This window comes from Mangifera indica, chromosome 3 (genome assembly GCF_011075055.1).
Source record: "Mangifera indica cultivar Alphonso chromosome 3, CATAS_Mindica_2.1, whole genome shotgun sequence".
NCBI classification, from domain to species: Eukaryota; Viridiplantae; Streptophyta; class Magnoliopsida; order Sapindales; family Anacardiaceae; genus Mangifera; species Mangifera indica.
Genome location: NC_058139.1, coordinates 2,179,624 through 2,192,849, shown reverse-complemented (window position 1 = coordinate 2,192,849; position 13,226 = coordinate 2,179,624). Strand labels below are relative to the sequence as shown.

The 13,226-nt window shown below is 36.4% G+C and overlaps 1 protein-coding gene and 1 pseudogene across 1 annotated transcript; one reads left to right on the top strand and one right to left on the bottom strand.

The window, feature by feature from the left end:
• Positions 1–733: 733 nt before the first annotated feature.
• On the top strand, positions 734–2,808 carry LOC123211424 (annotated as a pseudogene).
• A 97-nt stretch (positions 2,809–2,905) lies between these two features.
• LOC123211423 (DDT domain-containing protein DDR4-like) lies at positions 2,906–13,003 on the bottom strand. The gene is made up of 12 exons (XM_044630144.1): positions 12,218–13,003; positions 12,018–12,128; positions 8,290–8,376; positions 8,156–8,193; positions 7,993–8,074; positions 7,057–7,163; positions 6,723–6,879; positions 5,845–5,937; positions 5,549–5,672; positions 4,514–4,556; positions 4,219–4,407; positions 2,906–4,145 (listed from the first exon to the last, which is right to left on the bottom strand). Exons 1-12 carry the CDS (start codon positions 12,626–12,628, stop codon positions 3,410–3,412), a joined length of 2,178 nt encoding a protein of 725 aa, XP_044486079.1. The 5' UTR covers positions 12,629–13,003; the 3' UTR covers positions 2,906–3,409.
• Between the last annotated feature and the right edge of the window lie 223 nt (positions 13,004–13,226).

Here is a 13,226-nt window from a genome sequence, read left to right as displayed (position 1 = left end):
TCCAGGTGCATGGCTGATGGCCCATAAACAAAAAGATGGTGAGTGCGCAATCCATTTGGGTTGTTTGCGACAATAAAATAATGGACAAAAAGACTATGGTCTATTTTTTATTTTCAAAAAGCAAAAGGCTACACATAAGAGAATTCTAAATTACACAGTACAAAGGTGGCTTTATCACTATCAGATATTTAATATAATATATATAAAGTTTAAGTAATGTAATATTATGAAATGTCACGTGGGGTATTTTGTGCGGTTCATGATTATTGGTATTGGTAATGCCATATAAGAACAACAGGGAAAGAATGGCCAGGGACGAGTCCAAAAAAGTGAGAGAGTAACCTTCTAAAAGAGCAATAACGGACATGTATTTGGTGTAAAAAAATTTAAGGCCATAGCCAGCCATGGGACTAAGCCACGAGACCGAGAGTGTTTAAGTATAAGAGTAATCAAAACTCACATAAAATATATCAAGATTAAATTTTGCTGCAGTGATTTTGGAGTTTTTACTTATTTGATGTGTTAGGTTTAATCATGAAAAAACAATATAAATGAAATAAAATTTTCACTTAGGGAGTGAAATGACTCAGACTTTTGTCTTCTGTTTATGATAGAAAATGACCTCAAAAAACAAACTGCTGAAGCGGTCCCATAAATTATTGCTCATTTGCTTCTGTTCAGTGGCCACGATGTTTCTGACACTAGTTACTGTATACCAATTCAGCTCCTGATGGTGACTCACAAACTAGTTTCTGGGTTAACCCTGAAACGACTTTTGATAATGCTCTCCTCTTCCAGTTTTGTAGCCTTCTGGGGCAGTCTAATTTGAATTAGGATCTATCTGAGGAACTTTTCATGTTCCACTTTACTTTTCAATGCTCATGAAGTTTCAATGTGTGGCCTTGTTGGATCACTGTCCACGTAGACCCACTAATTGAATTTCATATCTAATGAACCAGAAGAAAATTTTATTATTTGGTTGTTGATAGACATGGCTCATTTGTCATTCTCTACCTACTTTGGGTTTCTCTTTGCTCACTTTATTAGTAAGTGGCTTGCTTTGTCATTACAAGCCTATCAGTAAGCCCGCAGAGAAGAAGAAGAAGATCACAAATTATATCAATTTTCTAAGAAAAAAGAATTTTATCATAAGAGGAATCAAGAGGGTCTTTTACCTTGTACAAGAACAAAGTAAAGCAAAATCCAGGATGCTGCCACCAACAATGATGGAGATGTGGGCAACAATGGGCTCAACAATTGCGAGTTTCATGTTTGTTTGGGCAATTATTAGGCAATACTGCCCGTACGAGGTTCGACGTTACTTTGAGAAGTGCACACACAGCATCATGGGGTTCTTTTATCCCTACATCAAGATTTCAATCCACGAGTTCACCGGTGATCGCCTCAAGCGCAGTGAGGCTTATGCAGCTGTTGAGGCTTACCTTAGTGTCAACTCATCCAAAAGTGCTAAAAGGCTCAAGGCCGAGATGGGAAAAGATAGCAGCAACTTGGTGCTTAGCATGGATGAGTATGAAAGAGTAACTGATGAGTTTCGTGGGGCGAAAGTCTGGTGGGTTTTGAGCAAAGTTGTGTCACCATCAAGGAGCATGCCATATTATCCGGAGCAGGAGAAGAGATACTACGGGCTCACATTTCATAGGCGGTATAGGGAGATGATAACTGAGACTTACTTGGAGCATGTTGTGAGAGAAGGGAAGGAAATCAGGGCGAGAAACAGGCAGAGGAAGCTTTATACAAATAGTCCTGGTTACAAATGGCCGACTTACAAGCAAACAATGTGGAGTCACATTGTGTTTGAGCATCCTGCAACCTTTGAGACAATGGCCTTGGAGCCAGAGAAGAAGCTGGAGATTGTTGAAGATCTTGTGACTTTCAGCAAAAGTAAAGATTTTTATGATAGGATTGGGAAGGCTTGGAAAAGAGGGTATCTTCTTTATGGTCCTCCAGGGACCGGAAAATCTACTATGATTGCTGCAATGGCGAATTTGTTGAATTACGATGTATACGACCTTGAGCTCACAGCAGTCAAGGACAATACAGAGCTGAGGAAGCTTTTGATTGAGACAACCAGTAAGTCAATCATTGTAATTGAAGATATAGATTGTTCACTTGATCTAACAGGTCAAAGGAAGAAGAAAGCTGAGAAATCATCAGAAGATGATAAAGAAAAGATCGATAAGGAGGCTTATCGGAGAGAACAGAGGGAAGAGACCAATAGCAGAGTCACACTCTCAGGGCTGCTGAACTTCATTGATGGGCTCTGGTCTGCTTGTGGAGGAGAAAGGTTGATTGTGTTTACTACAAACTATATGGAGAGGCTTGATCCGGCTTTGATTAGAAGAGGAAGGATGGATAAACATATAGAGCTTTCTTACTGCAGTTTCGAGGGATTCAAAGTGCTTGCAAAGAACTATCTGAGAGTGGAAACTCATCCCATGTTTGATACAATTGAAAGGTTGATGAATGAGACCAAGATCACACCAGCTGATGTTGCTGAGAATCTCATGCCAAAGTCTCCTTCAGATAATGTAGAGAAATGTCTTTCAAGCTTGATCCAAGCTTTGGAGGAAGGTACGGAAGAAGCTTAGAAGAAAGCTGAGGAATCAAAAGAGGAGCCGATCAAAGAAAATGCTGATGGGTTCAAAGTTGACAAAGAAACCGAGCATATATCATGAAGCAGAAACATAATGATCTTTTAGGAATAATTTTTCTACAAAATATTCTTGAGAAACTGTCTTGTTTATGGAGTTCTCATATAGAAATAACAATTCACTAAATTGTAAGGCCCGTTTACCGCGTGAAGATAAGCATAACATAACATGAGACCAGACATGACAAATCCAAGGGCATATGCATAAATGGAAAAAATTATAAAAAGGTATGAGAGAAAAAAAAAAAAAATAGTTACCATTACCATTTGAGAGAGGATGGTTCCATTACAAGAAGGCAGGCAAATTCTGAATTTTTCTTTTAACAACAGACCCAACCAACCCGAATGCTCAAGAAGATCACCTCATGATCATGGCATCGACTACATTGCTTCAACATCTATAAGCCAAATTTTTCAGCTACAGTATCAGTTAAAGGTTATTGTACAGTAATTGGATAAGCTAACGAACTCTGAATGGATTTCCATCCACCTTTCGTAGGTTTCTTTGAATGTAGACATACTAAAAAATGACTACCTAATCTACATAACTCTCAGCATCATGTTGCTTCCCCCAGCAAATCCAGAATAGGATTGCGGCACACTAGTAGCTTAAATTAGGCCATGGAAGGGCTCTGACCATAACGACCACCATGACTCAGCAAAATTTATAGTTCTATCGTACACTAAGCTTCCCTGAGATAAAACTATACCTCTTGCTTCTCAGCAGAGAGGGAAACTTTAAAAATCATCTGTATCATCATCTTTTATTGAGTTTGGACCATCATCAAAACCAGAAACAGGAGCAAGCTCATTTAGGTCAAGGAACCGTCTCTTTTTTACACCACCCTCAACTTCACCTTGCCCTGGGCTATTTGGTTTCTCAGGTGGTGGTTGGCTTGGCTCTTTCTCAACTGTCTCAGTATAACCTTCAACAGGTTGATCAAGTTTTACTTCCTGCTCATCTTCATGGCCATCAGATTCTTGACTCTCTGTTGAATAATCTGCATTTTCACTCCCATTTGAGTGTTCTTCTGACGCATTTAATTTATCAGGTTTTGCTGACTCTGTTTCTGATTCTGACAGTTCATACTGCCTGTAATTGATGCGGTTTCTAGTAGCCCTTTTACTTCGTCTTAGACCTGACTGGAGCTCGCCTACTGACCTTAATTTAGTTTCCCTTCGAGTACGACCTGGCAATTTCTTAAATTTTGGAGGCTCATCACTGTCCTCACTGATACTCAAGGAATCTTCTTCCTCATCATCTTCAGCATTATCTTCATCCCAATGGTACTCCTCATCCCCTTCAGAGCTGCTGGACGGTCTTCTCCTTTGTTTCCGTTTCTTCAGATACTCCTCATCATATACAACTTCTCCAACTATATCGTCATCACTGTCAAAATCTGCCTCATTATCTGAAACCGCTTCAACGAAGTCTTTCACTGAATATCGTTGAGGCCTCTGTCTTCGCCGATTGCTACATATCATTCATGTTAGGTTAATTTATTATAAATTTATTTAGGCAACAAACATACAAAAATTTACCATACCTTCGGTCTAATTCTTCAGTTTTATGATCTTCGTCATTCTCATCATAATTGGGTGAATTAGGGGACAGCGCATTAAAAGTGACATGTTCAGAGACATGTAAAGGATCACCCCATTTACCATTTGTGGAAGCTTCAGGTTTGGAACCAGGTTCTCTTCTTTGGAAGGGCTCTGGGGATGGGGGTTTCCGCCTGAAACCACCGCATAAGAATGAGAAAATATATCAACATCATACTTTACAAAGATAAATGTAAGTTTCCTGGGACTAAGAAGTGCATCCAAAGACAACTTGCATACTTGGTTATCTTGATGGCCTCGCTAATTGACCGGTCATAATCATCTACAAGACAATTTGAAGTGTCAGATTCAATACATTAATTATCATATGAAATCAATAATAACATAGCAAAAAAATTTCCCACTATGAGTGGGTCATCTGATGTTCCCACTGCCCAAAATCTGCTGATTGTTTTCTTTTTTTATAACAAAGATCCATGCTACACTCATTTAAAACATATATATCATTTGGAGAACTTTTTTTATTTAAAAAAATTATCCTACACATAAAATTCTTAGAATTTTATGACATGATATTTCCACATCATTATGAAACTCTGCACAGAGACAACTAATCCCCCAAGGATTGTAAAAGAAAGAAATCTGCTCAAGGATGGGGAAGAATAAAAAAACTGATTTATAAACTCCATTTGGTTAAATTAATGCATAACTGACTTGGGTTGAGTATATCACCAGAGGAGACCTGAAAAGGTTTTATAGGGACGGTGGCTAGAAATATGGTAAGTTAGCACCACAGCACCTAAAAGGGCTAGAACATAATCCAGGTTTTATGATCCTAATAAACCAACAGTTGGACAAGAATATGCTAGCTACGAGAAATGACCGCACACTGGATAGTTGGCACAGTTACACCGACTGTTCATTGCATTGATCACTTTGATCCAGGATCCCCAAAAACAGAAAAATGAGGAATCCAGTAAATGGAATGAAAATCCTAACAATGACAGTTCACTAAATTGCTAATGAACAATCAGATCCAAGAAGGGACCCTCTCAAACGACCCAAGTTCCCAATAGTTAAAAACCCATATAAACAGTCACAAACAAGGTTTAGGTTGCATCTACTCAGTGAGTGACAGGAAAAAAAAAAAAGTTTAGTCTGTATCACTATTCTTTTGCAAGTGTTTCATTTTCAAAATGTGCTGAAACTTACCTATACAAGAAATTGTAGCTGCCAAGAACTTGGGGGCACTTGGATTTGTAAGCAGAACAAAAAAATAGTATAATAAACAAAGAGGCAGTCTGTTGCTCTTACCAAAGGTGTAAGTGACTGGTTTTCTGTCACGAAGTGAGCGTCCAGGACCAAGCCCATCCACATTAACGAAATTATCAAGAAGCAGAGCTTGTCGGTGTTGCTTTTTTACTAATTTCTCTTTTCTCTGCACAAAGTATAACAGCAGAAATCTATAATATAACAATATTTAATAAAGCAGAAATCCTCATTAGATTGAGAGATACTAAATTTGAGCAATAGATTAAAATAGTTCTTTCAGCGAAATTATCCAAAAAAAAAATGCAATCAGATATAGATCAACAAGCAGTTTTAAGTACCTTATGCTCCTTCTCAATTTCTGGAAGCATGTCATTCTTTAACTTCTTCCCAAGAGAAACCTCAGTTCGATTTTTACTTGAAAAAAGCTTTTCCTGCAGCAGAAAGGTAGAACCCAAGAAGTACTTCAATGAACTCACACATATACAAAAGTAAAACTTCTGCTTTTTTGGTTTTCTTTGGACTTCAGTTGCCAAGGAAGTTTCAAGAAAGCTATTTTTCTTCACAAAATTTAAACTGGGAACGGGCTTTCAAATAGTCAGTTATTTGGGCCTGTACCTTTGTATAGTATCTTTTGAGGTGGTACAGTGTTCAGGGATGAAAATTCTAGGTCCTGGATATTTTGTATTTTCCATTATCTATTAATATACCTTTTTACTGTTTCTTAACTTTAAAAAACAATAAAAAATTGCGAATCACAATGTATCTCATCACTAAATCAAAAGATTAGATGATTAGGCACCATTTTAAACAGCTATAAAAAATAAAATAAACAGTTGATATAAGAAAAAAGTTCTCCAGTACACATCGTTGTTTTTTCTCTTAAGGTTGATGGATAGCGTTCGCAAAGTTCAAATGATAGGAATACAATGTTCTTGTGTTTCAAATATCTTTAAAAAAATTAGGAGATTCTCCTATTGGACGATCAAATAGGAGGATTAACTTAAAATTTGACAAACGCAGACATACAAAGTTCAATATAGAGAATCACTATAGGTGCTTTTTGACAATAATATTTGGAATTATTAAACTCCTTTCATAAACTAAATTATGGTAAGAAATAAAAAATGAAAGAGTGAAAATAATTTAGCAATTCAACACAACTCATGAAATCTGGAAGAGCAGGCATATATATGGACAGACAATCCTAGAGACTTACAGAAACATCTTGAAATTCTTCCAAATTAGTAGCAATGGTTTCCCACTGGTATGTTGCATTTGGATGGACATTGGAGCCCTTTGTTTTTGCTTTCTTCACCTCAACCTTCCTTATTTCCCTGTACAACCGATGGCCTATTACCGGATCATCTTCATACCTACACCAACAAATAGAAAGCTTATATAATTACTACTGCAAAACAATGAAGACTATACTCAGCACACTCAAAACCAAAATTTAATACAATTGATAGTAATCACTAGAGAGCTATCTAGTTAATAACAGAAAATTAATAAGAACTAATTGATGATCCATAGAAGCTTAAATATATTACCAATAATTAATTCCATATGAATCGCCCCCAATCCGTTCCCTGCGAAATGCTGAAAGCTGAACACCATGTTTAATTGAGTTGTCAATGTAATTCCGGATATCTTCTTGCTGCAAATATCACTAAAAATCAATTCCTCCCACAAAATGAGAAACAAACAGGAGAATAAAAACACAAAAAGAAAATATGCGATATTGATTAAGCTAGCTCTATACATTAGGGCTTTTGTTGGAAAAACTGAACTAAAAGGGCTTTTGTTGGAAAAAATTGAACCAAAATTGACTTATGATTGCATAATAATAAGGGACATATATTTTTTTTCTGATAGCATGGTTATTGTCTTCAAAAATTAAATAATTTCCATGAAGGATAAGATGTAGGCCACTGCATCAATTTTGCTAAAACTGTTTCCACAAATGTCAGAAGAATAAATCAATTAGGATAACACAAAGACCAGCCATGAAAATAACTACTAGCCTAGATCAACAGAAAGATTTTAGATGAAGAAGAAGAACCTTAACTGGATTTGCAAGCATGAAGAATAGATATGCAATAGACTTAGATCAATGAGCCATAAGCACTTATCTCATTATGCAGATTATGCTTCAAATACCCAGAAAAAATTACCATGGTACATGATAATTTTGCCAAACATGCACTTGACTGATAAATTACAAAGGGACATCAAGCTAAATATAATTACAAGTATGGAATAAGATGATATACATGGATACTAGCCACTGTACCACAGGAATCAAACTAGTGTTATTATTAGAAAAATTTAAGGAAAATTTAAGGGACTATGCAGTTTAACTTATATTAGCTAACAAACAAATCAGGATCGCATTCCAAAAAATAAATTAAATTTGAGCTGTGCCTCTACAGTTATATGTAGAAATCCTTAAAAAAAATAACATCCACTATTGATCATGGCAATACCTCAACACGAATGTCACACAGTGCCTTCAAGATCACCACACGAATTCCAGGATCAAGAGTCTTATATGCTTCAATCTCCAGCCTACAAATAAGAAAAAAATGGAACATCAGCAATACATAAAGCATCTATATTAGAGAATTCCAAAGATGAATAGCTACTCACCCATGTGAAGCGACAATAGGAAGTTCCCCTTCTGCAACCTGCAACAAAATACCAAGCTTATGTAAGCATTGCACAATTATGTATGGTAAATTGAAGTCCAACATCAATTGAAAGGTGCATAATGATTTAGCTACCCAATGCCACCAGTCTCTTAATTTTCTGCACAAAACAGTGACCCAAGTTTCGCGTGTGAGGGCCATTCGTGTGATAGGAGGGATTGCCTATAACACAGAAAAACTAAACCAATAAGCAACAGTAAAATTTCTAATAGTATCTCATAAAAAAGTTGAATTGCATTACACAACCCAAATCTATGCCGTGAAATGAACAATTTTGAATATTTAAGCCTATAGCCAAAAAAATAAATAAATAAATAAAAGTCCAATGGCCAAGATATCTTAGAGAGTAAACCATCCACATCTCTGCTGCAAAATGAACTATTTTTGAAGATTTAGGCCACTAGTGAAAAGATAAGTAACACTGGTAAAGAAATCTCGGGCTGACTAATCCATCTAACCATCCCTAATAACACAAAAGAAGTACTCTTACGTTTGTGGAAAGAATTGCTAATCCAATGTATACTATCCCAACAAAGAAGCCTTGAATCTTTAAATCCATTGATCAGATTGTAAAAGTAGTGATAGATTCAAGGACAGTCCACAATGCTAGTTATTTCCTCTTCAATAAAATTCTTATAAAAAACAGAACACCACCTTGCATGAGCAATGAATCAGAAATTGGTGTTCTGGTTTCAAAAAATAGATAGATAGATAGATAGCAGCTCCAGGAAGAGAGGAAGATACATGAAATGTACATAAAAGCAATTTCCTCAGAAAACAATAAGAATTCTTTGGCTATGTTGACTTCTGCACAAAAATAAATCTACAGTGGAAAGAACCTTTTTCGCATGAATCAATTCCCAGATCTATTTGAGAGGACCCTTTATTGTTGCAAAGGAAAAAAATTGAAACACATAATCATATATGTTGCACTCATTTTTAAGTTTCTTGTTCAATGCTAACTTATCACATGTTAACATTTTACAGCAAGTAGGAAATTCATAACCTAGCCATGGAACCAGCTCATCACCAGAACTGTGACCCGGTTATTGTGCAACATTGCTGGCTCCTAGAATAGACTACCCAACCCAAGAAAACACTATTCCAATTCAATTGACTCTGACTACATGATGCTTTTAAGATCTCATAGACATACCATTTCCAGGTAATAGCCTAAATACCAGAACAGCTAATTTTGAGTTAAACTAATACAACAATGCCTGCCAACATATCAGACAATTTCAAAGTCAACTCAACTCAATTATCATTACGCCAACACTCTAAGACCCAAATATCCACAATTAAGGTGTTTGAAGCAACCAAAACAATTTCAGTTTTACAGAAGCCTCAGAAACTGTTAGGAACCAAGCAAATATCAAGCAACAAATTTTCTGAAGAAAAGATCAACAGTAGAATAAGTGAGAACAGACAATGAATCTGCATTCATTCAACCAACTTTACAATGGATGAGAGTTGTTATTCCTTTCAAAACATTAACAAGACAGTGAATGAACAATCAACAATTTCCATTCCCTGGTATGGCTTTCATGAGGCCAAAATCTCTCCCTAATTTGTCTAGCATTCGAGAGACCAGAATCTTTAGACTTCCATTGGCTTATGAGAAGCTAATTATCTTCCTCAATCAGCTGAAGACTGCCCAAACAAAACTCAATTTTTCATTGCCTCATTCCTTTGGTAATCCCTCTCTTATACTTGCACATAGTTGCCTTCATAATTGCCCATGTTTCCCACTCTTATTCTTGCCTATAAATATTTCATAACTACCCACTCCCCCATTTTATAATTGCCTACTTCCCTTCTCCAATAGGTTGTCTATATATGAGTTCTAACATGACCTGCCCCTTTGATAACCACCTTGTCCTCAAGGTGGGAAAATTGGAAAGTCCTCTACTTTTGTTAATCATCGGAAAAATATCCACTCCCAATCTCATCTTCAATTAATTGATTCTCCCCATCCTTAGAAATTGTAGTTGCTTTAACACCAATTTGTTAGGAACATGCTCAAATCACCCCCAACCAATTCACACAGCCAACATACAACCAACACAAAAACATAATTGATTTCCATGAGGTAAAATAGAACAACACCCAAAATAAAATAACACTCCATTGAATTTTATATATTCTCGAATGGATAATTCCAACCACTTTTGGTTATTCGAGAGACCATAACTCTCCCTAATTTGTCTAGCTTTCAAGAGGTTACACTTTCTCCCTCAACCAGCTAAAGGTTAACCAAACAAAACCCAATTTTTTTATATTCTCAAATGGATAATTCCAACTACTCCAGAGGTTGATGCTCTGCACTTCTGATTATTCGAGAGACCATAACTCTCCCTTATTTGTCTAGCTTTCAAGAGGTTACACTTTCTCTCTCAACCAGCTAAAGGTTAACCAAACAAAACTCAATTTTTCCTTGCCTCCTTTGATCCACAATCTCTCTCTTATACTTGCCGATAGCTACCTATGTTTCCCACTCTTATTCTTGACCATACATATTTCATAATTGCCCACTTCTCCATTTCATAATTGTCCACTTCCCCATTTCATAATTGCCCACTTCCCTTCTCATGCAGGTTACCTAAGTATGAGTTCTAACAAAAACCAGTTGGTTGGTCCAATCATTAAGTAAATGAATACAATAACAATGATTAGTATTTATTTGACAACTCACATTCGCTTCAATCTTCGTGAAAGCTTTTGAGTTTGAATGATTTTTTACAGCAATATGCTTTCAGGTGAGATCACACAAACTCTCTTTCTCCAAACTACATGTAAATCGTCTTATTATGGAGCTCCAAATCTAACTCCATTTTATTCTCTTTTTTCTCTCAATATTCAAAGGCATGAATAATTTGTGCTATTGAAAGCAAAGTCTAACAACTTGGAATTTGTTTGTACATATTTGTAAGTAAATGAATACAATGAACAATTGTGCCAAAATTATGATTTGTATTTATTTGACAACTCACATATGCACACTTCAATCTTAATGGAAGCTTTGAGTTGGAGTGATTTTTTACAATAATATGCTTTCAAGTGAGATCACACAAACTCTCTCCACATTACATGCAAACTTCTTATTATGGGGCTCATGATCTAAGTCCCTTTTTTTATTTGCCCCTTCAGCACAATTTGTCTCAATATTCAAAAGCATATTAAATTATGCTATTGAAAGCAAAGTCTAATAACATGGAATTTGTTTGTACATATTTGCAACCTGAAATAACACACTCATATAACAAATATTAAGCAATCTACAATCTTTTACAAACAACCATATTTTGCTACTTTCATATTACAGTGGAGTGCTATCTATGCCAAAACAACTAATTAATCCAAAGAACAGACACACGTATCCCAACACCAAACACTAAGTCCCAACGTTAAATATAAAGGCATTACCCTTTCTAATATTCATTTAAAAGAAAATTACTATTTACAAACTTAACATTCCAACTGATGAAAGAATCCATCTGGTACTTTCCAAGAGTGACATTATATTTTCAGCTAATTGTCTACTCAAAGAAACCTAATGCCATCAAGTTCCTCACTATCACTCTTCAATCTATGGCATACTTACATCTTAAGATCATAGTAAAGCATCAATGTAAGCAACAGAATACTCTGCCGTCACTTCCCAATCAAAGCACTAGAACTTGCATGTGAATACTCATACTAACTCAATGCAAATACAAAGAAGAAAATGGCATTGCCTTATTCAGCTCAATAACTAAAGATACAAACTTTAAGCTTTGAAAAACGAAGTTAAAAACACCAACCTTTAAAATTGGTATATGTATATCACTCAAAGTATCATTGGGAGTAATCAAGGCGGTCTCGAACTCCTCCGCGGAAAACTCAGCCGTTACATTCAACAAAGGTCTAAAAACCTGCAACACACAAACCCAAAACCCAAAACTTCATTGATTTTAATAAAACATAAACAAAAATCCAAACTTTACAAAACAAGAACACTAACATGCAAGAAATTGAGTATGGAGGCTAACTCCCACATGGCCCGGAGACTCCAGCGTGGCAACTGAGACGGTGGAGGGGATCCCACTAACGGCGTTACTATTTTACTATTAGCACTGCATTGCTGCTGATGCTGCGGCGACTCATCTAACCTCTCTCGCTGCTCCTTCTTCTTGGGCTTCCGGTCGATCACTGCATGGACCTGAGCCGCGGCATAGAGGCGTTGAGCAGTGCGTAGAGTGCACGCGCGGGAGGGACGGTTGCTTCTGTTAATTGTGGCAGCTGTAGTTGTAGTGGTGGTATCGTGGGTGTCGTTTTGGGGATTGAGGGTCAAGTCGTTTGGTTCTTGTTGTTGTTGTTGTTGCTGCTGTTGTTCAGAAGGGATCGGAGAAGCAGGGGTGGATTCACGGGACATGGCTAGGGAGATCGAGAGGGTTTAGGTTAGTTATGGTGAGATTACATGTGGAGGATCATGAGTTTTGGCATTTAGATAGAAGAAACAAAACTCAAAGAGATTAATGTTGTTGTGTTGTTAACAACTGAAAAAGAGAAAAGACAAAGACAAAAAAACTCGATCAGGGAGGTCCAAAAACATCATTTTTCATCATAACAACTGTATCTATTATTCCATTCTAGGTTGGTTCTTTTTTATTTTTAAATGAGTAGAAAATAGGAGACCTAGAAAGAGAAGGGGGAAGAGACAGAAGGGTATTTTGGTATGGGAAGGACGGAAGCAAGAAGAAGGACAATAATACCTGGGAATTTGGTGAAAGTGTTTATTTTTGGTAATTTTTTTTTTTTTTTTTTTTTCATTTTTAAGTTAATTAAGATGGTTTGTAATTAGTGGTCAGGGTAATCACTTGGCTAATTTCATCTTTGGTTTCAACCTTCTCTTGTCATGGACACCCCTTTTAATATGAATCTGATAAGATTTTGTAATAAATTGTATTTCAATCTGCCATATTTGTGCATTTTAGTACCTTCTACATTCCCATACGGGTTTTATAATCCAG

Bases quoted from the DNA above. Each gene is read 5' to 3' on its own strand.
- LOC123211423 (XM_044630144.1), bottom strand. From the start codon at position 12,628: ATGTCCCGTGAATCCACCCCTGCTTCTCCGATCCCTTCTGAACAACAG. The intron at 8,377-12,017 runs GTTGGTGTTTTT...TCTGTGTTATAG, and splicing joins TACATATACCAATTTTAAAG to GCAATCCCTCCTATCACACG. The intron at 4,146-4,218 runs GTATGGTAAATT...AATGATATGTAG, and splicing joins ACTGAAGAATTAGACCGAAG to CAATCGGCGAAGACAGAGGC.